This window comes from Triturus cristatus, chromosome 9, assembly GCF_964204655.1.
Source record: "Triturus cristatus chromosome 9, aTriCri1.1, whole genome shotgun sequence".
Lineage (NCBI taxonomy): Eukaryota > Metazoa > Chordata > Amphibia > Caudata > Salamandridae > Triturus > Triturus cristatus.
In genome coordinates, this window is record NC_140592.1 from 191,751,254 (window position 1) to 191,778,017 (window position 26,764).

Genomic DNA, 26,764 nt, shown 5'->3' on the forward strand with positions numbered 1-26,764 from the left:
GCCACTCAAATTATCTCAAATATGATCTGGACCCAGGTATAACCTAAATTGTTGATAACTGTACTGGGAAATGTCAAACTAATACAGATTTGCAATGCAATCCACTATACCCAAAAGTGAGGACTTGTTAACAGACATGGTCACATGCAACAAAAGAGTGGAGATGCGTGCGTCTTGCAGCCACACACATCCAAGACCAAAGACATATGGGTCCACTAAGGATTTACATTGCAATCACAAATGAGGACGGGGCACCAAATAGTCAAACAACACTACTGAAATATTAGCTGCTCCCTTATACTGGGAATGAAACAGCAACACTTTAAGAATGGTATGTCAGTATACGAGCTCCACTCACTTCATGTAACTGGTGAAGCGGAGGGGAAAATTGTGGGGAAATGTATTCTACTTTATGAATAAGTCAGAAGAGTCTATGGATAAGTGGATGAACAGTTACCATCTCTTTTCTTCTTTTAGTTTACAAATATGTAGGATAAATACCTATGTGTTGCATATGTACACAAAATGTGAAGTCCAGTGGTAAAAACCTTAAGACAAGTTTAAATGTGGTGGTTGTATTAGTCTGTAAGTGAACGATCAGTTAATAAAAATGAATAAAAGGTAAAGAGACAAAAAGATTTAGCCTTTGCAGAATATTGTACTAGACCAACACAAAAGAAGGCTGTTTTTCATTCTTGAAATAGATCGCATAGCAGAGGTCCTGGCAGCCAAACAGCTTAGCGGAGGTTTCTCACCTTACTCTATAACAAACAAATATAATTTAGCTAGAATGGGTTTGCATTAAAAAGTCATTACAATGTATCAAACAAGATCCATAAAATAGCCCTAAATTTGGAGGCATGCTAGAGTAGATCCAGAAGATCTGAAAACAATCAACAATCAAGGTAATCTATAAATCGAAATACATAAAAATATTGCGTAATATCACTATAGAAAACAAACTTTAAATATTTCAAAAATAAGAGTGATCTGAAAGATATATGCTATATTACGCATTACATGAAATGACCTGATACAAAGCATTCTTTCTACATTTTAGAATTGTTTTATGTTTTAACCTAATTTAATTTGTGATATGCATATAATGCATTTTCAGCTGGTGCTTCAACAATATACATTTGCTAATAGTCTATATGGGGATATATCAGATCCAAAAGCTGGCTTTAATACATTTTCTTTTCAAATCAACAAATGACCACAGCAAATTCAATTTTTCTGCATGGTCACCACAGATTTTTCATCTATGTTGGTACCCTAATTATTCTGAAATTAGGAATCTGTGCACTGTGATACTGCTATACATTGCCACATTAAAATGGAATTGGTAAATTTATTTTTACCCAATTACTCTATTCAACTTGCCTGCAAGACCAAAGAAGATGCTGTAGAAAATGCAAGAATGCATAGATGTCCTATCTTGGCTGCAGTGGGAGATAGATATATATCTGCAGTACCATATGGCAAGGATGAAGTGCCATAAAACTTACTTTACATGTGATCATCAAAGTGCTCCTTGTAAGCCCACAAGGCAGGGTGTCTAGTATAAAAAAATAAGTGATCCACTCTATACTTAAAAAGTGGGCCCTCCAAGTAACTGATGGCCTACAATCTATTTCACAGCATAAGTCCAGCTGTATTTGTTATGTGACAGGCCTATGCGCGATTACAATACTTACTTTTAAATACCCGATAAGAACATACAAGAAATGTCTTTTGAAGTTATTTGCCAATTTTAAAATTTTGATTTAATGGTGGAATCAGATTTTTGATAACATGAAGGATAAATTAACTTCAGAAAAATGTACTGTAGGCTGCTTGATCAAAAACCAGCTTACCCAACTTCTGCCTCTCATCAGACCACTAAAACTGGAATATACATCCTTAGCAGGGAGAGTTAACATCGATTCAAAAGAAAATGACCTATTTCTTAGAAATGGAAGTAAAAATGGAGAACGGCTTTGCAGGGACTAAACTGGGAGTGGGCAGGAACATTAGGCAAGAATGTGAAGGTTGTGCCTCACGGAAAAGTTTGCCACGCTGAAAACAGATACTTTACAGTAAAAGTACTCAGCCTCATAGAGGTAGCCTGCCAATTGCTTTTAGCCTTGCCCTGCTGTAGATTTTTGACTTCCAAAAGGTGACTAAGTCCGAAAGTAAATCCTTGGACCAGCATAAGGCAGCAAATCTGTCCGGCTACTGAAGCATCCTTGGCAGCCACGAATAAAGCCTTTGTCCAGCTCACAGCTTTTGATGCCAACATCTGTGGCTTCATGGGGAGCTCGAACTGGATGCATCCGGCTTCGAATGACTCCTGCAGGTCACAGTCTTGGATTTTGCCCTGCTGGAAAGCATTGCCTTGTATTTCAGAGAATAAGATTGAATGTAAAAACGGACTGGAACGACCGCGTGTTGCATCTGAACTAAGCTCCATTACAGTAGACCTGAAAGAACACCTATGTTCCAGTTAACTATGAACTGTTTTCAATCGTTCTTTACTTTATCTGGACACTTTTTGGCACCCAATTTAAAAGAAAATCATATCTCCTGCTCAACTCAACCTAGTTCAAGGATCTTGACGTATTTGTGCTAATTATATATTCCTTCATTTTTCCCTTAAACAATTTTGGCATAAGATCGCACTGTGTTATTTTCTTTAAAAATGTTGCCTCTGCTTGCACATAACACCCTTCTATGGGGATTGCATGCTGCAGTGCCATAGCTACCAGGGGTTGAGAAGAGTATCTCCAAAATGTGGTTTGACCAACCCAGATTGTGTTCAATAACTGATAGGAGTTGCACCCTCTTAAATTAATAACCCTATTTCTGAAGTGGAGAATAGTTTTTCTATCAGATTTAAAAATCTAGTGTGATGTGCAAAGTACATAACACTTCTGCACTGTAAAATAAAAGATCAATTCAATTGTGAGTGCTCACAAAAACAAGTGTTAGATCCTTGGGTGCACATATGCAGACCTTAATAAATGTAATTTTGGGAGAAGCAGGCATTTAAAATAGAACTTTAATATGCCACTTAACACAACTAAAAAGTTCTCAAAGTATCAGTAATCTAGGTTGTTTGAGGAAATTGTCTTTCTAACGGTGACAACCTTATGTAAAAACCACATTAAGGTACACATTATTGCATAACCAGATAGGTCTCAGTATCAGAATTCAAACACAACTAACACTACACTTTCAGTTGACACTAATGTACGCTAGAAACTGACTGAACGGGTTGCTTTTCCTAATGCTTTGAGTAGAATCAGTCTGATGTTTGGTGGCATTGACTTACTGGGGCAATCAAAAGCATACATAATCTGGGCCACTTTCACGGGAGGGAAGTAATTAATCTTTATAATATCAGAAAGGAAAACAGGAGCTAAATGGTATACTAGTGAATGTTGTGCTTAAATGTAAATGAGCTATAGCATCAAATGTGCAAAATACCAATCAGAAAGAATAGGCAGAGAGCTGTAGACTGCAGTAACCCATTATAAAACAAATACTAAATATCAAAGTGGCTGCTTGCATCTGGGATGACAAACTCTGCAAGATGGGTACATCAGAAAGATGTGATATTGAAAGTCATCTGTGATCTATAGTAATCTTATCTAATTTACCTAATAAAAGAGTTCACCCTGAATAAGGACATTTAAAAAAAATTTGACTTTTTGAAATTATAAAAAAAAAAAAAAATCAAAAATAGCATAAAGAATCAGTCTCAAGGGGCAGGGTACAAAGTGTTCCTCGGTCAAGCAGCAGACTTCTATAATATGAAATATATCTCACGTTCCTTATAAATGAACCAAGAGTGTGACTGATGAAGAAAACACAACGCCTTCAATCTGATGCATTGCTTCCATTTATGCCAGCAATGATGAAATAGGGTCTATGAACTACATTACTGTACTTGATCAGTGTTGTGCCTTTCAATCTAAATCGATATTTGGAGCACAGCCTGAAAAGTGAAACACGCCAAAACAAAATTGCAGAGATTTAGGAGATTAAATAATAATAATTCCTTCATCAGGTTGTCCAAGGTAGTGGAAAACCCACTCTCCGCATAGGACTGAGGCAATGTGAAAATAAATGATAAACCTGAATCTAAACTTTGTCATCAACATTATAGTTTTTTTCTCTAAATAAATTCAACTTCTACTACAGTAGTGTAGGAAGAAGGCTTCTCATACAAGAAAATTACCCTGTACAATATACATTAACACCATTTAAAAAACAAATCTCTTCTACTATCGGAAATATGTGATTGAAGATCCCTGTGACCAAAGTAAGAAGCCAAGTACTTCGTCAATAAGAGTTCAACATTACTAGTAGCACTGTATAGTGTCGTACAGGGAGTAAGGTAGGATACACTGAAGAGAACATGGTATACATCAGAAGCCGATTAAAAGCGGACAACCAAAGTAGTCTATCCACTTCACTGCCTGCTCTTCACATTCACAATCAGGTTCTATTACATCATCCTGTTTTTCACCTGAGCACAGATCCAGTGGGTGCTGTGTGTACATTGTTTAATTTGTACTGCAGAAAGCATAGATCAGAAACAGAGTGGCAGTGAATTTTCCAGCTGCTATACCCACAGCAGAGTTGCTAATTATTTTCCTAAAAATATTTTTTTTTATTCAACTACATTCAAAATAATGTTGCTTTATAAACAAACCTACTACTAGGTTTGAAACGATTAAGATCTGCAAGTAACAAAAGAAAAGAAAATGGTCAGTTGGAGAGATTAATGAAAATCCTTAACCAGTGATGGTATGTCCCAATCCGGAAAGTACATTTACAAATACCCTTGGGTATTCAAATGTAAAGTGTAGCTCTGGGCAATTCTTCAGGAAACACCAACAATGACATTTTAAAACCGACTGGCTTCACAAAGTCATATTTTGAATAAATAACCTCTTGGTTCAGAACCGACCACACACCAAAGACTCTGTGCAAGAGCTCCTAGAAATACACAATATATTTTTTTAACCAAAAGGGATTTACATTACTTATCAGATCAGTTCAAAGGTAACTGACCAACAATGAATGTAATGCTAGATTCACACATGTGATGTCTTCTGGGTAATTTTAATTTATCTTGCTTGACCACAGTAGATGCGGTTTGTTCTCTAGTGCCTCTTTCAATAATGAACCATAAATGTAATAAAAAGCATGAGTAACTGATTCTTCAAGATATCAAGTTCTATTTAAAATCATAATTTAGAAGGTATGTACACAATATATTTATAAATGTTGAATTTTAATACTTCGTGCTAAGTCAAAGAGGTGCTCTAACTTGCCAATATTTCAAAAAACCCAGGATAATTGAATTGGGGCTTCAACTATCTCTCAAAGCAAGTTCCCCCGTGTTTCTTCCTACCAACGTCTTTCACATAAAGATAATCTGCCGTTTCATAAATAAGATGTGCCAGCAATAAACTATTAAGCACTACGTTAATTTCCAAATTGACCAAATCTTGTGAGGTCATAAATAATCTTTTTGGGGAATTGTGTAATGTTTTACATCGAGTGCATTTGCATTTTCGCTGTAATTTCCAACAGATCTAAAAATCAAACACCATCAATACGACAGTTTGTACCCATATTTCACTAACCTCTGCTGTTCCAGCAGCTCAGTACAATGCGTAAAGCACACATCTTTGTGAATTGAACTTAAAATAACTTTTTAGAGTGGATTTCCCTACGATCAAGAGATTTTTATTTCATAATATTTTACAGGATAATTTTAGCCTGAGGAAAAAACATTGTACAGAGTGGTATAAAGTCGTTGAGAATTGGTAAAGAAAATAAATATTTATAGATTGCTGAAAATAAACCATAGACAGTTGAACAAATGCGGCAGCAAAACATTCATACATAATGGCAGAGTCTACAAAAGACTTATGTTGATGTGGCAGGGTTCTCTGTGGCAAGAAGAAGAAAGGAGTAGAAATATGGATATATCAACAATTGCAAAATCTGACCAAAAAAACCTTGGGAGGAGATGTTTTAGGACAGAGCGAAGGGGAATCTAAAAAAAGCCACGTGGAGTGGGTTATAAAGACAAGAGATAAGATAAAGTAGTTTATATGGTGATATCTTTTGTGTAAAATGAGTAACGAATTAAGGGATCCAGTGACTCACTAAGATTGTTTGATATCTTGGGGTTGCCCACAATCTTCATTTGGGCATAGTGGATAATCCAAAAAGTAGGAACCCAAGCCCACCAGGTGTGATAAGAAACATGGTTATCCACTTTCCAATCAATAAAAATGATCTTTATTGCAATTGTCAGTAAAAGATCCAGAAGGGTTATATCAAGTTCCAAAATCGGTATTAGATTAACTGCCACGTAGGGGCCAACGAGTATCATCGGAAAATTCAGAATAATACGGATGTTAAAAAATTTGTACAGCTGAGTCTTGACAGCATCCCAGTAAGTGGTTAACCACTTCTATTTAAAGAACATACGTTCAGGGCCAGCTCGATCTAGTTTACTGGACTAGCAGGTATCTGCCTCCAAAAGACGTAATGCTATTTTACCCTGGGTCCAATAACGAAAGTGTGATGCGAAGTTTGTGTTAATGAGGGAATAGTTGTATTTTGTAGGAGATTGAGTGCATATGTTAGTGCATGATTTGGAGGTTGGGTTTCTCTGCCTTGAGTGTGAAAATATGCAGACTATCTAGACTGCATGGGAAGGGGAGAAGTAGTTAAGGAAGAACACAAATTATATATTTTTAGAAGCAGCATGACGCAATCTGAGACACTGGCTGAGAAAAGTAGTGAAAACTGGAGGCTGAAGAGGGCCCAATCTGGAGATTTTAGTTTCAATTTTCATGAAATTGTAGAAGCTCATATTAGATAGAGAAAACATATGTTGAAGAGATGCAAATAGTAAAGGGCCTTCATCGGAATAGAGATCACTAATCAAATTATTATCTTTAATAGTCCAAATTGGACCAACTGTAGCAGAGGACTGAGTTAAAAAAATAAATATTATTCTACAAGGACATCTGGCTAGATTTGGAGAAGTTGCTACCAAGACATCTGTCCACCATTTTTAAGGCCTTTAGCATATCTAGAATAATATGGTGTGAATTGACTAAAGTTAAAGCAGTCATAGAAAGGTAAGCAACCAAAGTAAAAGGAGAGCATAAATTTTGCACAATAAGCAAACGGAGAGGGTGAGGAGGGGAGGGGCGAGTAAAGGAATTCTCAGAAAGCCATCGGGCACCATGAGCAGCCAAAAAGGCAATCTGAGAGTTAACCCAATTGGGTAGTCAAACCAATTGGCAACTTGCAAAATTGTTTAACAGTTTACATGCAATAAGATTCCTGCTTTTGCACTGACTGTCCATGTTTAAGTTCATGCCATATATAAATAAAATGCATAGATTTTTATTTGAAAGGTATTGAAGGCACCTGCTTTTCTTCACATTGTTCTCACTTATTACAGACAGACTGATACCCCAGATGACCCTGAAAACACAAATATAACTACTACTCTGCCCGAAAAGTTAATAAAACCTTGGAAGGCAATCACCTGGAATTGGATTTACTTCGATCATTACCATTAAGATAACATTTCAAAGTGATATCGCACATTTGTTCACTTGCTGACCAATGAAATCTTGATGCAGAAACCGGTCACTGATGTGACTAATGTATTTCTTACACAGCCCTTCAAAATATAGATTTTTTGTTATGTATTTCTTACACAGTCCTTCAAAATATAGATATGCAATCTCCCACTTGTAGCTGTAATGCTTCCCTGTCCTTTGAGTCACAGATTGTGCTTGTCCTTGACAAATGCAATCAAAATGTCAAATGAAAATGAGCAAAAAAGCTTCTACATTTTAGTCTGTAATGTTTCTACAAGAACAACAAGCATTGGCATAGCCAATAGGTCTCGCCTTTGAGACCTTACAAGTATTTAGTCATGCAGCACATTATACTGTGTGCTACAGTATCTACTGCAGCAATCAGGTGGCAACTCCAAACACTGTTTTCAGAATAGTGCAGTAAGCGTGCCAAACAATAGAATAACTTTCCCCTGATGTCATATTGTAAGTGTGAACATTGCACAGCTCTGGTTTTACAGCCAAAAGAACAATACATTCAAGAACTTGTATGCTCCAGAGGCCACCTACGGAACAGCCCATAGACTATCTGTAACCAGTAGTTCACGGTACCAGACTAGGCTCAACCTAAAAAAAATACTGTAGTATATAGGAAAGGATCCACTCACAACACTGTAGACGAGAGACGGGCACGCCTCCTCTTAGCCTCCCTTATTCAGCTGAGCACAGACGTTTAAAATGCATCTCTCCTTGGACCACCTAAAATGCACGAGCCAAAGACTTGGCATTTTAGGATGTGCAAGCTTTATCAGTCATCACAGTCTGCGACCACAATTGATAAAGTGAGCGCCCTCGCTCTGGACTTTCCCAACCTGCGCACACTCACAGGCCAACAGGGTACAGCAAGCGACCTGTACATGCTTGTAATCTGCAAGCCAGCCGAGCACACAGGGCACAGGAAATGGCATGCAACATTCACCTTAGTCATCTGTGGCAAACAAGGACACCAAGTGATGTCCAGCCTTCTGCGCCTCCTTTCATGTTAATATTTGAGAGCCATTGACATATGGTCCTCAGTCTTCACCCTACCCATAATTAGCATCACAAGCATCACATTACCCTGGTCACCGCTGGCAGCAAGGCACTGCCCGTGACCTACAACCCTTGCATTTTGGGTAGGAGGGCCCTGCAAGCTACAATACAACAATCACCCTGGCTACCTCGTGTAATTACAGTGCAAGTGAAAAGTACCTCTCACCCAGGCCCTTCCCAGAGCACAAAACACAGAAAAATATTTTTAAATTACCCACCACACCTGCAGCAGAGCTTCCTCCAAATAGGCATGTGACAGGGGGAGCTGGAGTGCACAGAGCCCGCTCCCTCTCTGATGGTTCTTCTCTGGGGACATTCTGTCTGTGCGAAGAGGGGCAGCAGGGGTATTGCTGTACACCAAACACTATTTTGAAGAGCGTGGTGCCTTCTATGATCACCAGAAATCAATGGTCGCCAGAAGCCTCACGTACAGAAAGAGGTGTTGTGGTGAATAACACAAGAAAGTCTTGATGGGTGGATGAGGGGGAGTGGTAGCTCACTTTGTGTGAACGGGTTGGGGAATCGAAAGGCCATCACCTGAGCCGAGTGTGTTTAGATGGAAATGCCTACCATCCACAGCAGTAGACTCTGCCGAGATAAAAAAAAAAAAAAAAAAAAAAGAAGGACAGATTCTATAAAATCAGAGACACGGGAAAAGAAAAGTCAAAGTTGAGTCTAACAAAAAGAACTTACCATGCCTGAAGCAGAGACTCCTCCAAATAGGCCTGGGACAGGGTGAGCTTAGAGTTCACAGAGCTCACCCAATCACTGATGGTTGTTCCCCAGAAACATCCTGTTTGTGCGAGGAGGGGCGGCAGTACCAACACTATTTTGAAGAGGTTGGGGCATATTCTTACAATCAATGCAAGCCCTGCGCACACAAAGAGGTGTTGTGGTGAATCAATAAAAGAGACGTTAGCGATGTATGAGCTTCCCTCGCTGCCGGAGCACAGGCAAGAAACGAGGTTTATTCCAAGGAATCTCTTCACTTCGTAACCTGACAAATTTAGAGCACAGTGGGAGGGGCAGGGCGAGAGCCAGCCACCCCCGCTGACGAGCCCTCCCCCCTCCAAATTTGCCATGATGTTCTCCCAGTGTGAGGACTGTCATGAAGATTGCCCTTTTGTGATTTGTTTTTCTATTTAGCGCCAAGCATGCTTCTGTCGCAGCGCTTTTCAAGGCACTAAAAGTTTATTACAACTGATACAACCCGTCAAACTCCTGTTGCAGGGATTCTGTTTATGCACAGAACTATGCGCAGGAACCCGGGACCTCAGAGAATTGTGGTGTACCAAAAACTCCCCTCAGAACCCCTTTTCCAACTAGCTTAGTGTCCCATTCGTTATCCGAGATCTAGCTCGGCGGTCCCAATGTATAGACAACCCAGAACAAGCGACTTAGAATATTCTCAGGAATGATGGGAATCAGAAATACCTTTTCGTTATTATTCTCATATCAGTCCACAACAGAATAAACAGAGACACGGTTAAAGTTTAAAGAGTTTAATTTATAAACCTCGCGTCCTAAGATGCAGTATTTTGGCTAACATACGCAGACAAATGGTTAAGATCAGAACCATCAGCATTGTTACAATACCATAGAAAATTAAAGGAGCAATCATAATAAAACGACAGTGCAAAACAGCCACCCTCCTTTCGCTAGTAACCTAATAGTATTATTAGACTATTAGAAGGTCTCTAGGCTTGAATGGGGAACCCCATACCGTATAGGTCAGCTTAGTGGAATCACATCACAGGATCAGCTAGGCTCTTTCCTGGGAACACTCTTCTGCCGACTGACTCTAAAACATGCTGCACTGCAATATTAAAAAGCACTCGTCTTTCAGATATCTGCAGCTGCGTGCATGTGATGGTTAAAGAGTGGTACGATCAACCTGAACACAACAACATGCACCGTCTAGTGACCCAGACTCGTTCTTTACACGGTGTACAGACCAAGGTCACTGCTCACTGTTAAGGATGTTAAACAACAGACAGTTCTCATGTGAAGCAAAGTCGAGTAAGCATTTCTTAATTAATAACATGTGACTACAGTGTCGCGTGCAAAAGCAGCAGAAGCGGCAAGATGGTTTTCTAACATCTAACGCGATTGTGCTAACTTAGCATTGTACATAGGGAGATAGGTGTCATCACTACACTCCAAAGGGGATTGAAGCTCTGGGCTGTGACGGCCAGTACCCTGCCCACTCGAGCAGGCTGAGACGGCCAGTACCCTGCCCACTCGAGCAGGCTGAGACGGCCAGTACCCTGCCCACTCGAGCAGGCTGTGACGGCCAGTACCCTGCCCACTCGAGCACACTCGGTTGGCTGTGACGGTCAGTACCCTGTGACAGCTGGCCAGTACAGAGCACGCGGGTTGCGAGAGTGCAGCCACATCTGTGCACAGATTTCAGCAGGGGTCGGACAGGAGGCCCCCCCCCCCATGGCACAGCTCGCACATCACACACTGCTGCAGTCCACCAAGTGCACTGTTTACACCCCAGACAGTGCTCGGAATCTCGGTTTCTCAAGAAACTGAACGGCAGGAAAAGCCTAGAAGTCCTTCCCTTTTACTTTTCATGCAGTCGGTAAGTGGCCCACTTAGGCTTCAAGCAGGCCTGATAAGACGAGGCAACAAGCTCTCCAGTTTGACAGTGTCGCTTCACAAGCGCTGGAGCCCCAAGGAGCTGTACACACGTGTTTACAATGGACAATGCAGCTCAGGTGGTTATGCGCCTGTGGACGAGAACGGTGCCCCAGTTGCATGTCGTAGGCATGACCCCTAGTGCCTTGCTTCATTCTCATACCGCAGTGGGCGAGCTGAAAAACCACTTGCGTGCTTTATGAGGCTGTGTAGCTGCAAGGCTGCCTTAACAAGCAGTTTGTAAATACATTGCTGGTGCCAGTGATGTAGCGCCTAAAGAGTTTGAAATTTGTAGGGGTGCATCATATTCACTGTTAGTCGGCACCCGCACATAATCAATGCATATTTAGATGTATCGTGCACAATGTATTAAGCAAATGTATCAGTTATATCGTAACATAGCAATATTGGAAGTGTGAACTACATTGTGAATATATTCAGTGAGATGTGTAACGCTTAGTTTCCGTTCAATGCAATGTAGTAGGCTAAACGTGCAAGCTGATTGAATTAATTTATGTATGTCATTTATTCATGTAGGTGAAAGTAAAGGTACTAATGTTAGACTGTAATTTAATAGTGTGTTTAACCTGGTAGAGGCCTGAATGTACATATATCATTGGAGAAGAGGCCTGTAATTTCTTATGTTAGCTGAATGCGGTAGGCCGCAAGTGATTTATTCCGCTAAAGGTTTTAGGCTGCAGTAAATTGTAAAGTTAATAGATGCGAAGTATTTCTCCATCCCATGATCTCACCGCAGGTGCAAGGACAGTTGGTCCGTTAGTAGAAAAGGTCTTTGTCTAAGAGTTGAATTATGGAGAAAGCCAGACATGGGAGTGCATTGGAATGTGCCAATCGCAACTCCTCGTGCCGACGGTGTCTGGGACTCAAGGCCAAGCTGATGGACGATGGAAGATGGACAGAGCAGGACGAAAAAGTACTGGAAGAAGACCTGGTCGAGGAGGTTTGCCAGAGGGCGTGTTCTATGTTTTGGGGTTTCGTATTAGCGACAGCGCCCCGAGGGTTGAGCAGAACCGAGTAGCTCAGAGCAGAGAGAAGAGGTGGGCGAGGAGCTAGAAGGAATACTTTAGATCGAACTCTCACTAAGTTAAGACTTCTGAGGGAGTTTCACTTCTGACACCTTTTCATGATCTCTTGGGTCTCAAGGGAACGCTAAGTAGGGATGCCATCTAGCATAGAGTAGGGACAGAGATGCTTGGGTTTAATGATTCCTAATATCGACATTGGCTTGGTAGTTATCTACCTCATGCTTTTAGAATTTGTACTTCTGTTTATATTTAGTCGTATGCGGATTCTTCATAGAGTAGCATTTGTGTTAGTGCCTATTTACCTGTTGTGCCTTGTATTAAGGTGCCTATATCTGCAGATGTTTTTGTTGATAATAAAAACCCGAGAGCAATAGAGATCGAGTTTGAGTCCTCAATTATGTCAAATTGCGGAAAGTATTCTCTGATAATTGTGTTTGCTCCCTCTACGCTATTGGGCAAGTAAAAAGGTTCAATCGGCCAGAGTGGGTTCTTGGAGATAAATGGTAAACAAGAAACTTGGGCCCCAGCACCAGCACACCATGTGCACTGGTTTAACTTAAAAGAAATATTATTCTGCCTTCAAGAGAAACAAGGAAGCACTGCTGCTGCTCGCTCCCACAGGCAAAAACGCTGTGGGATGAGAGGAATGCAGCTGCAGTGTCCCGCGAGTGGTGCGGGCATGCGCTGTAAGGAAGACCAGCGTGGCCGCTTACGTAAAAGCGAGTCTTTGTAATATGACCCACAACATATGGCACTCTCGCGCCACTGCTCGCTCCAGAGACCCCTAGGCCGTGGGAGGAAACATTTACTGGGAAAGGTGGGCCTTTGGCCAATTGCGTGCTTTCATTTTTTTGAAAGCCACACACAATGGCCAATACAATGAGTGCAAAAAAAAAGCCATATTCATATTGCCGATATTCAAACTTGCGACCAGGACATCACTTCACACGGCCTGCACTGAAAATATTTATATCACTGAATCTTTTTGTCAAGCTATATAAATTGAGTAGACACAGGCTGTATGCTCCACATTTGATTCTGAAATGGTTTTAAGTCATCGCTGGGAGGTTGGTTGTTCAGTATGGATAGCCAAGACCACAATATTTTCGCTTATGCTTCATGAAAATAGTGAATATACTTCTTCCAGTAGCCCGGCACAGCAACCATTGGCAAAGCCAAAAGTTCTTGCCATTTATAATGAGATGTATAACTTAGACCATGCTTGTTTACATAATTTAAATACAATTCTAAAATGGCCACTGGTTCATTAGTATGCAAGCGCACACATGGCCATGCACAGACAGCAGTCTTGGAATGCTTCTTCTGTATGATAAACACAATTCCAAGGTGGACACTCATGCAAATGCACCCATGGGCGACCATCATGGAATAGTGTTTATTATACAGAAAAACATCTTAAGATGACTAACCATGCATGTGTACCGATTCACTGATGGCTATTTTGAAATGCTCTTTTTTACGTTAAGTTAATGTTTCAAGCTGACAATTGGCCTTTTCACAATGGCAGATTACAAAATAAACTTTGCGTGAGATCCTACGCATGCAAACAATTGACATTCAGAACAGTAGCCATTTACAGGTGCTGCAGCTTCACACAGATATCTTATAAAATATAAAGCAGGGCACACCAATGGAACAGTTGTGGGGGGAGGGGAGCAATTGACAGGCGGGCAGACCAAGCAAGCACCCCTGTTGGAGTGTCCAGCACTCAGGCCCTCTTAAAAACCTTATAACTGTAAAAAAGAAACTATAACTTTCAAGCAGTGTTGGGAAGGGGAAGCAGTGGAACAATGGATGAACAGGAGGAAATCATCAGATGAGGGTAAAAGGTGAAAGGGAGGAGAGAGAGAGGAAAGCTATCCACAGTCAGGGATATCAAAGAAAAACAAGCATATGCAATGTCTTGAGACATTATATGTATTTAGCTATGCAGCACATTAGCCTGGGCGCTGAAACATCTACTATTCTTTAACATGGAGGGAAAAAGTAAGCACCAAACTGCGTGAAACGCCAGGTATGGGAACACATGCAGAGAAATATTGCCTTTCAGCAGGAAATGGTATAGTCCAAAGCTCTGTTTTTAATATAAAATCAGGGCCTTCTGTGGTCATATCACTGAAAATACAAGATTTTAAAAAAATGTTATTGTCCAATTCACCTTAAAAAAAAATGCAAAAATCTAAATTTTAATGGGGAGGTGATCTTTTCACAATTTTGTTTTATTGCCACAGATGAAGCAATGTGCTAGACGCCCATCACAATGTGTTTTTCTGTTCCTAACGCATGCTTTTTTTGTCGACACATCGCTGCGCTGCTTTGATTGAGGCTACCAATCCAACCATGCTAGATGCCGTTTGTTTTACCTGCGCTGTTCCCAAGAATCAAGATATTAACACCAGCTTAATTTTTAGTTTCCAATTTCAAAGTCCTTCATATTAACAGAGCCTCTTAGAATGTTCAATTTTGCTGTTTTAGGCACATGTACTTCATTATTTTTCGAATAATATTTTATTTTCTAAACAGTCAGAGACAACCCCCCTCCCCGAGACCACAGGTTAAGAACCACTGATCTAGCGCAAGGGTGCTTTTCCCCACTACTAAATTAGAATGCAGCTTTGAAAGGTGTGAGCAAGGTCTTGGATTCATTTCAATAGCTCCAGAATAAATCTTACCTTGATATACCAGTGTGCTATACTATGCCTTGTTATAACTGAAGCTGTGCCCCTCTACGAGAGGAACACAGATGGAAAAATACAGTTTTTGTGAAACTAAATATGCAGCCCTTCAATGCTGCTTGTGAATCAATGTCTGGTAATCCTGCTCCCACCTGGAAGGCACAGGCGGTGGATGCTGCTCACAGTAATTGCTCCCTCAGAGCTCCTGTGTGTACTAGAGAGGTCCTGTGGGAAGGAGCTACATGTTCAGTTGTTTTGTTTATCCGTGGCCAGCCTAGTGATGCTCACGACACCATATCATGGAAAGGCGCCGGTGTTCTTATATTTCAAGAGACGCCATGATGCCAGTCAGGTCCAAATAGTAAAATCATTGTAGCTGTGACAATGTTCTCTGAGACCATAGCAACTGCGTTCTGAAACAGGCACATGTAAAAGATTCTCTACATTTTCAAACGACTTCCTGACCCAAAACAATTTTTTTTAAATAATGTCAGTCCGAGATATTTTTATTGCCAATATTCACATCAGAAACTCTTCCTCTCCTCAAGTGTGCATGGAGCATGCGCCACGGTTATGTCTAAAGCTCCCATAAGTGTGGAGACCACCAAGGGCAGAAACTTCCTGCAGGGGCGTATCTTCAGGAGGAGGATTGGGTGTTTGGGTTGTGACTCCCCTCCCCTAAATAAATGCATTCTCGGCTCGGCAGTTAAGTCTAGGGGGGCTTACGTGGATTCTGCTAGGGTCAGTTTTTATCATGGCCAAGGATGAGAGCCAAAACATTCGCATTTTAAGTGAATTGGAAGAGAGAAAAACATACCTATCAAGAAGATGATTTTTAAAATGTGAAAACTGATAACCTAGAATCTATACTGGATTCCCTGCTTCTCCAAATTGTGTGATCTTAGGCAAATCTTTTGTTTAAATGAACCACCTTTGTCTTTATTATCAGATGTGAGTACAGATTTAAATACTTGATATTAGGATGTGCGCTGTACAAACAACTCTTATATTCGATTTAACAGACAAACGTTGCTTCATCTATAATAATAATCTAGGCTACGTTTAGGGTTTACATGATTACTGACTTGCCTCTTAGTTCATTAATGGCATTTACTTTGACGAGCTAGCCAGTATTTAACACCTCCACCCCCCCCCCCCCCATTGCCCCACCAGCGCTGCCAATGACCGAAATAACACAACTACTAACTATCACACTCTACAAGTGTGTCAATTCAGAATAGTCAGTGTCCCTAAAGCTATAAGAAATTGGCTTGGAAGTAGATAATAGTAATTTTAATGTAGTAACTGATGTTGTGTTCATCTACAATTTAGACAAAAAGCGCCACCTGCTGGTTGTTATAGGTGCCAGTGTTGACAAATAAGTGCCAGTGCCGAGCACCGGAAACCACCACCTTAAATTAAGCACTAGAGCTAGCCATGAATGTTTCTAAAAATTATCACTTTTAATAAATGCCTGTCTATGCGGTGATACAATCTATGTACTAATGTGAAATGCTTTGTGTGTTTAAGAAATACACTTTTTTTGAAGAGATTGTGTCAGTTTACATTATGTTTCTAGCACAATACACATGTCAAACGTTTTCATGGCTAGGCTCATGCATGGACTCTTGGAGCCAAGCCAGACCCATGGCTCGCTCTGGCATTGGCCCGTCCCCTTAGTGTGCCTATAAGCCCTCTTCTTTGAGACGTAGCCTTAGTACATGGTAGTCACTTGATAAAATTATTTTTAAAAAGTGAAGACTCGAAACATGAAGCCCTGCCTACATGCACCGATGTGACTACTCTACTAAAAATGCTTCTTATATCAGTGACGAAGAAGACTGCAAGCAGTGAAAATATATTTAAAATAAGTGATCCCGGCCAGGGATTCAAGGCTGCTGCAGTGTATGTGAATGTAGCCATGAGTTCCCAGGGAGCACTGCCAGACCCAGGTGGGACAAGCAGGTACGCAAGTTCAGCTGGAGAACACTTTTCAAATGCATTTTTTGGTCTGGTAGTTGTGTGGGGGCCCACAAATGATCTGCTATGTCTGCATTCGTTTTTCTAGTCATTCTAATTTCAATAGGAGCTTTAAACTGTTTGTGTGTGTGTATATATATATATCAGTTTATAAAAAAAGTTGTAAATATGCACCTATAGAAGCACTCCGTGAATTGGTGCAAATGTACTACTTTTTGGAGTTTATAAACATTGGCAGTAGTAGGCTTGGAAAGTTGTACCAGGCTCAACTTTCCAGGCATAATTATGGCAATCAAACACCCAAAAGGTGATGGGATAAAGGTTTGCCAATGTACTAACCAGTGGCAATCTTGAGGGTAGCATTCCAAACCATAGTCTTTCACCCACAGTGGCACTCTAGCCAGAGACCCACCAAACACAAATCAGTACTGTCCTTGTTCCTCATGGAAGCAGTCCACTCCAAACCTTGGTTATCTCATCCCTCCAGCCACCTGCTTTTTTAGTTCTGAAAGTTGAGATTCACACATACCCAAATCTCAGTGACTAAGCTACACCCCCTTCTCTCTGCATCTTGTTGGCACAGCTCTCACCACCTGTGCAAGGATAGCTCATCCTGAATTACCACTTTATAATCTGAAAACACGACTTTCAAGATAGCTGTATGAAGCTGGGTATTTCTAGGCATTCAGTTGGAGGGGCTGCCACTGTCAACTAAAGAAAGAAAGCAGAGGGTGCCTAATAACCCTTAGTCAAAGAAGGAAGACCTCAACAATTATGGGGTCTAACGAAAAGCTACTTGAATCCCTGGGTAGATGTAAGCAAGCAGTCAACGTTTAACTCAACAAAGTTGTGTGGGGAGAGTATGGGAACAGTGCAACAAATTTAGTTGCACTTAAGTCTGGATGTTAAGCCAACAAGTTTAATAATATTTGATTTATTATAGTTGCAGTATATACAATCAGAAACTGAAAGAAGCACAAAACAATACGCAACTGTAACAGTTGAGATGTACAATGAAATCAGTAATGTTGCAATGAGAAGGGTAGCATTAATCGGGTGAAGGAGAAGAAAATTGCAAAATGAAGCAGTGAAACAAGGGTCCCTGCCTATTCACTATAAAATGTCTAGGAAGCCCTAATGTTTGTGGAGATGGGAACATGCCTGGAATGGAGAGACGCAGAAGCATTGCTTATGGTGCAGAGGTGCTGTAGTACAATAACATGGCGCTTGTAAAGAGCTGATGTTCGCAAAGCTGAGAACGCATACTGTATAAAAATAGGGGTTGTCAATCTTCCTACCACAAATGGATTACTTTCTATCACAGACTACAGCCAAAAAATGTACAACTCTAACATTTGACAGCAGCGAAACCAATACCAAACATTTAAAAAATTCAACAGGACCCAGGTAACTAAGAAACATATATCAGTGATAGTGATTAAGATGTCCTATCATCCTCCACTTGGCCTTGTGCACTGACGCAGAGGGGGTGGACAAGAGGAGTGCAAGCTGGAAAAACATGGTGCTATAGCCAGGGCCGGACTGGCTGTAGCAGGCATCGGGCATTTTCCTGGGAGGATAGGGGCTGGTTTTGCAGTAGAGGGACCGTTTTTTTGTTACTGTGGCCTGTGTTGTAGCGGTGCTGCAATATCAACCCCCATTACCAAAAGCAGCAGTGCTTCACACTTGCACTGACCCCCAACCCCTCTGGATTGAAGACTCACAACAGAATTAAAAATAATTAAAAAAAAAAAAAATCGCTGAACCATTTTGACAATGCAACCCTTTGAGCATACACCACCTTTATTAATAAGAAACAAAATGGACACAGTAAACGCAAACAGGGCCACGTGATAACCAATTGTAATGATACATCGGAGTGTAATGTTTTAAGTGATTAACTTTGTGAGATAAGGTTTGGTCTTTTATGGACATTTTATATCCGAATAAAGATTATTGATGATGATGATACATCTGAGTGTGTGTGTGTGTGTGTCTGTCAAAAAAGATTAGCTTCACTGGGCGAAACAGAGTTTTGAATTCTATACAAATAGTTAGCCCAGATTTACCTTTTGATGTCTCTGTGCCGAGTGGATTTCCTAGGAAGTCTGTGAAGTCTTGGCTCCAAGCATCCTTCACTGCGGATTTGAAGACCGCCCTGCCGTTCAGATTCTGCCTTGGCCGGAAGTTGTTCCTTAAATATTCCACAGATTTGACATGGTCTTGCTGTTCGGTGGTAAATATGGAGTAGAAGGCTTCGAGCTGAAAATAGCAGTCAAACAAGAAAGAAAGACAAACATTACAGTGGTCAAATGTGGGGCTCGATAAGATGCAAAAAGCAGGAAGCGCTGATGCCAAGACCGATACACACAATTCTCTCAGGAAAACTCCAGACTGCCCAAAGGACGCGATGCCAACACACTCATCTGACATCTGACCAGAGTGCCCGCCCTGCCAGGAATTAGTGAAAACACTTAGCATAGATTACAGCAAAAACCATCAAACTATTTATGTCTGCACTGGAAATCTGTCACTGGGTGTATCGGACCATTATGAAGAAAGCTTTCATTTTCCTCTTTCAGCACATACGTGCCATTAAAAAAATACAGCCGTTTGTCTACTTTTACTGCATTAACCCCTTCGGACTCCACACTCTTCCAACAACACACAACAATGGTAAACTTTAAACACAAGTTGGATTGGCACTGTGGAATGCTTTTACCAACATCTATAGGTGGGTAGGCCACTGAAGGCTCAAGCCAAAAACAACCCGACCTTTGGTACTTACACCCCCCCCCCTCCCAAACCCGTGTACGTTTTTAGGTCTCGCCTGACCCAGCACATGCGCTGGTCTGGTGAGACTTATTGAGAGGGCTCCAAAAAGTACTACCAGGCCAGCCTAGACCTACAGTGCATGTGCCGCTTCGATGTTTGATCACGATCACTATCAGGGCCGCTTGGCATAGCCAATAGGTCTCGCTTTTGGAACCTTATAAGTATTTAGTTATGCAACTGTTGCATGGCTAAACACTTATAATGTCCCAAAGGTGAGACCTATTGGCTATGCCAATGCTTGTTATATCAGTCTTCAAGCTTCCTGTGTGTAGCCAAAGAGGGCAAGGCACTCATCAGCTCTTGCACCCAGCAGGGTCCCTCCAGCACAGTGGGCATTTTGCTAAACTGGGATGGCCCTCTTTACCAGGGATGGAAGGTAAAACTCAAAAGAAAGGAGGTAACTGGAGGAAGACATTATTACAAGAGAGAATGAAGCATACCATACCAAGTAAGACTACTGATTAAAGAGGCACAGAAAAGAGAAAGATTGCATTGCATGACTCCGGAAGGGACAGAGGAGAAAGAGCACGAGATAAGAGGAGATTGAAAGAAAAAGAAAGTGATAAAGATAGAACTGGTGCGACCTAGTCTGAGGGGGAGAAATTAGGAATGGGTAAAAGAAATGAGAGATAAACAGCAAAAAAGAGAAAGTGCGTTTGCAAGGGGACACAGAAGTAAAAGGGTGTCAGTATTAGCAACATTAGCAATAGATGACACATCAAGTAAACAATGTTTTTTGGGGGCTAGGCTCGTGTTTAAGCTCTTAGAGCCAAGCCTTGGCTCCCCATGCCCCACAAATTGTCTGGCTCGCCCTCCTCTACCAACATGCCTACTCCTTTTCACTGATCATAAACTTCAAATGTAGACTGAAAGGCTATCTCTAGCTGTATGCTTTGTTTCTAGGTTTTATTAACTGCTGTGTGTGTATATATAGGGCTCGTATACAAGGGGCTCGTTGTGGGACAAAGGACATGAAATGCACCAGTTACAATTGCCAGAGGCTCAAGTGAGAGCCTACAATCAATGTTGAAAGCGCATCCATTTGGGTAAAAGAAAGGACTACACCTCCCATGAAGCAATGCATAGACTCATCCAGAGTAGCCAATCAGGGGCATGCAATGTTGTTTTAAATTCGAAGGTGAGCCAAGCATACGCTTTCTGACTGCTCTATCCTCTGAAGAAGAGAACCTCTCGAAACGCGTCAGGATTGCAGTTTCAAGCTGATGATTTGCTGACAAGTTGTGCTGGTTGATTCGAAATTAAAGGCTGCTTGGGGAAAGCTTTCCTTTGTTCGAGTGCGACTCAATTTCTGGTCACTCCCCACCGAGCGCGATATATATATATATATATATATATATATACACACAACATTATTTTTCACAATGTTTCTGCTTATGTATGGTGTGGTATTTTGGATATTTATTATGCGTTTGGTTTTTTGCTCCACTGCCATTTTTGCACTATGTAAATGAACAATGGAAGCACATGTCTGTGCTTCATTAGAGACAAAGCACATCCCATATAGGCCGCACCTCATATTCACATTTTTCAAAGGAAGCAGACCTGTGTGCCCAGATGGCATTAAAGCCAGGGGTGTAGCTATCAATAGTGCAGCAGATGCAGTGGCACTAGGGCTTTTGGGTCTTAGGAGCCCCCTGTACTCCCATTAGAAGTTGTATTTCAGTACCAAACCCAGGGATGGCGAGCCCATTTTTCTTGCATGCTTTAGGGCTCATAGCATCCTTTCTACCCTACTGCCTCACCGGGACTGGGCTGATTTACAGATAGGACTTTCTCAATCAGAAATATATAAGATGTTGGGGCACCAGAATGTAACACAAGTGAAAGGAGTCGCACAGAAATATCACCAAAAATGTATCTCTTGAAAAATGGTCACCACAGCTTGTTTCTCTTTACATTAATGAGGGTAACTGTTTTCCTATTTATTTTTGAGAGTGAATTTCTAGTACTACAGTATTTTCTTAAAGGCTTTGCTGGAGGAGTAAAATACCTCACAGTGCTTAATTTGAACCAGTGGTTTCCGGTGCTCGGCATCAGCACTTAATTGTCAGCACCGGCTCTAATGTCAGTACACCACATTTTTGGTGCTGTGTCTAATATTCAGATGAGTACAACAACAGTGTTTGATGAGTCAATATACATTTAAAAAGAATAATACTTGCTGTGCAAGCTATTACTATAGCTTTGGGTAGCTTATAATAGTCTGAACTATTAAACTTGTAGGCATGTGAGGGCTTCTCGTTGAGTAGGTGCTGTCATTGGCAGCGCTGGCGGGGGCAATGGGTGGTGCATGCGGCAGCAGCATCCTCCCGTGAATGGCCCTGGCACTTCACAAATTAAGTACTGCCTAACAATATTTCACCCTAGTCTTCCAGAGCAGACCCCATTTCGTTGAGCGGCCTGCTCCTCAGATTCTTTTTCCGAGGGTGGGCGTGGTGTCAGAAGACCTAGCGAACACCTTTCACACACAATGTGAGGAACGGACTGAGGGTGGTGAGGCGATCAGTCGAATTATGCTGGAATTAAAATTCAGTCCTCGAAGCCACAGGGTCCTGATAGTCTGTCAAATCTGGCATTCATGGAATATGCACACTGGTTGGAGGAGTTGACGTTTCTAAGTTGTACAAGACATTGATGCAAAGGTCAGCTTGGGGAGTTCCATACTAGCTCTGTATGAAATAAGTGGACTATCAGATAGATTCATTTCTCAGCTTCTGGAAATGCCGAGCCCAACATGTAGGATTTTAGGGAGTAATATTTTGAAGCATCAGAGGGAGTAGACATTTGAATTAAACATCCTGCCCAAACACAACCGGGCATCAGGAAGCAAATTTACAGGTTTTACAATGTAATGGCTTTGTCTATTGTGGGTTGTAAAGTAACTAAGCCAGGGTGAAAATGTGGTTATCCTGGTGTAATCTAGGGTCAATTCTGGTAATTCGCTATAATGCTACATGGCGTAATTAAGCGCGATTCAAGGTAAAAAATGAATGCAAATGCAGGGTAACAATGCGACTGACAGAATGCGAGTGGCTATCTGTGGTGCTTTTGTTTAAAGTGTGAAATGCACCCATGCATTGAAAGTGGATGCCAGTACGTATACTGCACTGAAATACAACACCATATTGCAGTCTAAAATAATTTTCACATTTTGCGTAATGACCAAAAACTAATTACGCACATTTTCCCCACCCCTAAAAGCAAACCACATGAGCAGGCAACCACCAAGCAAGGCATTTGAGGACTTTGCTACAGCTTTGACCATGTTAATAGAGGTTGCCTTTGGTAGAAGTTAAAGGTTCAGGAAGCCTCCATCCCATTCATTTCACTTCTTTATATAGGCTCTGGCTAAAAAATATCTGAGCACCAGGACAATAAACAAAGTGTATATATCCCTGCCTTACCTCCGCAAATATTCTCAAACCTCAACTCCAATTTGATTATTTCTGAGTTGAGGGAGGTAATGCCACCAAAATGGCTGCCCCTAACACGGAGGTGGTAGCCACGCCCCTTTTCGGTACAATACATATAGCACTATTATGGTTGATCACATAGTGGTGAGATGGTCGGTTGTCCATTTTTCAACCCATGCAGCTTGTTTTCTCAACATTATGAATAGCGGGGTTTCTGTTTATGCACACTATGTTACATATGATATGTACAACTGATGAACATTGACAACAAATGAACTTGCATGTTATTGGCTTCTATTTTGAAGCCAAATGAAGCCTTTTACACTCAAACATCTGTAGTCATAGGGGAAATAAATTCAGCAACCAATAAGATAAAACAATCAGGAGGTTGACCTTCTTAGTCATGATTCATTTAACTACATCATGCACTTTATTGTAAATTGCAAATTACTGGCTATTTTCTTGGAATCATGATCCTACTATAACTGTATTCTGAGGATTCATCTATAAATAAAGTATTTAAACATATTTTACATCCGAAATACTCCAGTTTTCCACTCTTATTTTCTACAATCTCCTTAAGGTAGTACAACAAACCTCAGTTATGCAATGCCAATTGTGAACACCCTCAGATATGCATACATTTTTAGAAATGAAGTGCCAGAACACAACGTTTATATGGTGTATAACCAGTGACCGTCTCGCTTTGGAAGTAGACATTTTTATTTTCACTCCCAAACATTTAGCAAAATATCATCATCGGAGGCCACACAACAATTGAAATAACATGGCTACCCAATTATAACACTAGGACACTAATGCTCCACAGGTGGACCGATTTAAAAATCAATTTGTAAGCTAAGCCTTGGAACGAGTATCTGGTAAGTCTCATTCTTATGTACATACTGTGCCACATGTTTGGGCACGAATGTTTAGGTACAAGGAATTTGAGGTGGTATTTTACATTCTCAAAAGAAAGAAAATCTGCCCCATGGGATCATGTGCCTCTTGAGGAAAGGGGACCATAATTCTACATCTTGTATGTCCAGTACCCAGTGATAAACATCAACGTTCATCACTCATTTTCTCAGTGAACTGATAAGTCCACGCCCTGGCAAACTACTAAGAAAGTTACTTAAAGTTCCTCCAAACATATAGGAAACCGCATCCTTCCACCAATAAGTGGCTGAGGATCTCAGATAAGGCATTCATGTCCTAAGATGTCAATCTGAATACTAAAAAGCTAAATTATTTTTAAGTGTGAGGGCTCGTGGCTTTAGAATATATATATTTTTTTTAATCAAGTAGTGCTCCATTTGCCCATCAGACTGGACTGATTAGACTGCATGCATGACATTGATATGAAGTTACAAACCTCTCTAATTTTCTGGTGAGGCCAAAGAAAAACATACTGCCTGGCTGAAGGACCATGGGAACACATAGTTACCTTATTTTTTCTGAAGAGTACTCTGGGATTATATTAGTATTGCAGGTTGTCGTGAAAGGATAAAAACACACTAAAGGTGGCAAATAATGGTTTTAAAAAAGGGACACATAGAACTTTAACGTTAGGGCCCTGGCTGTCCTATGAGAAATGAGTACACATTAAAATATTAATTCAATATCTCTGGTTTGGGTTCATCTAGAAAAATATTTCAGCCACTCAAATATTTATTAAAACCCCAATTTCACTGTGAAGAAGGATTTTAAATAAATATTTAGGAAAAAAATTATACTAGCTCTCCACCAACTGGCAATCATGTGCTTTACTTTAATGAGAAGTGAAAACTGCTCCCAGACCAGGGACAATGGCCTAGATGTGAGGAGGAGTTTTCTTTCCTCTAACAGGAAGACCAGTGGGGGTGGAACGACAAACTTAAAAGGAGCCTGCCCTGTGATAAAGCGCAACTTTGCGCTTTTATTTTGTAGGGGTGCGTTATAATCATGGGTTTTCCGCATCCACATATAATTAACGTAGCAAATGTATGTATTTAGGTAACCATATATGTGTGAAGTATATTCATGACTAATGAACATATCTTTTATAAAGGCTCCTATAATGTGTGTATATTAATAGTGTATATAGATATATATATATATATATATGCATGTATTTAAACGTGTGCACTGTTCTTATGTTAGCTGAAAATTTGGTAGGCCTAACTTTAGTTTCTTCCTGTTCACTCTTGGGTTGAAGGTTGCTAATTAAAATTCCATGTGCTTGTGGAATTTTCTCCTTTCACGTTTCTGATGCAGGTGCAGGAATTTGGCCTCGTTAGTTTGAATAACGTCTTTGTTTTAGGAGTTGGACAGACTTAGGAAGGAGAGGATGCCTTTGAACAGGCGGAACTGATAATGTAGGAGGATGTAATTCGGGTCTGGAAAGCCCTGGGAACCAAAGTCATCGAACAAGAGGCTGGATGTCCATTACTTCATGGAAGGTTACCTAACAAGAGGGGTCTCATTGGATTAAGTGGTCTTGTGATGTATTCGGGGGTGTGATTTTAGACTTTTGTTTTGGGGTTAGGGACAGAGTCCGAACACTTCTGCCTTACCTAAGGAGATCATCTTAGAACGAGCCCTGTAGTTTTACACTACTTGACCCAATTGATGTGGGTGAGCTTCTTAGGAAGTCTTCACAAGCTAACATCTTTCAGGGAACTTGCCTGGCGAAATGCTAAGTAGGGATGTCACGCTAGAAGTAGTGCAGGGACAGTTTAAGGCTTTTTACTTAGGAACCGCCAATGAAGAAATCTCTTGATGTAGTCTTTAATTATTTGTGTTTTGATCCTTGAATTGGTGATTCCGTGCATGTTGCTCCGCTTAAATTTTATTCATAGATTTGGTTTTGTATTATTGCCCATGTATCTTTACACTCTCGTTATGAGGTATTTGTATGTTCAACTTTTCTTGGCTTTGTAATAAATAACTTTGGTTTAGGAGTCTGTATTCCTTCAGTGTCATGGGCATTGGTAATGAGTAACTGACAGATGTGTTTCTCTCCCCGCCACACTTACAACGCAGGTAACAAAGAACCATCGGCAGGGGTTCACGAGTAAGTCTACAATGTGGAACCCGGTTAGATCAACTGGTCACAAGTAAAATGGGAGGTGACAACTGAAAAGGCCCCAGCCTTTATCCGCCCAATCAGTCAGGGACCAAAACCAGTTGGGAAAAAAGCAAGCCCAAGAATCAGTTTTGAGTGACCACAAAGGAGTAGGCTGCCCATTACCCATACCACACCTCTGGGTTGGCACACAGGCTCTACAAAAGAGGAAAAGGGTTTCCCCATCTTTGACTCTGAAAATTAGGTGCACTTGGATGTTTGCAGCAGGGCAAACAGGAAATGCTCAAAAGTGGGATGGGTCTACCCTGGGAACCTTTTCTCCATTGGTTAGTGAAGAGCCAGGAGTCACTCCACCCACTAACTG

The 26,764-nt window shown here is 40.9% G+C and overlaps 1 protein-coding gene across 6 annotated transcripts in view; it reads right to left on the bottom strand.

Annotated features, from left to right (window-relative positions):
- Positions 1–26,764, bottom strand: part of PTPRG (protein tyrosine phosphatase receptor type G) — a 1,080,885-nt gene that overhangs the window by 378,563 nt on the left and 675,558 nt on the right. For all 6 annotated transcript variants that reach the window (XM_085624730.1, XM_085624729.1, XM_085624728.1 and 3 more), the window contains exon 8: positions 19,134–19,326. In XM_085624730.1, the coding sequence (XP_085480856.1) occupies positions 19,134–19,326 (193 nt within the window). The remainder of the gene's footprint in view (positions 1–19,133; positions 19,327–26,764) is intronic.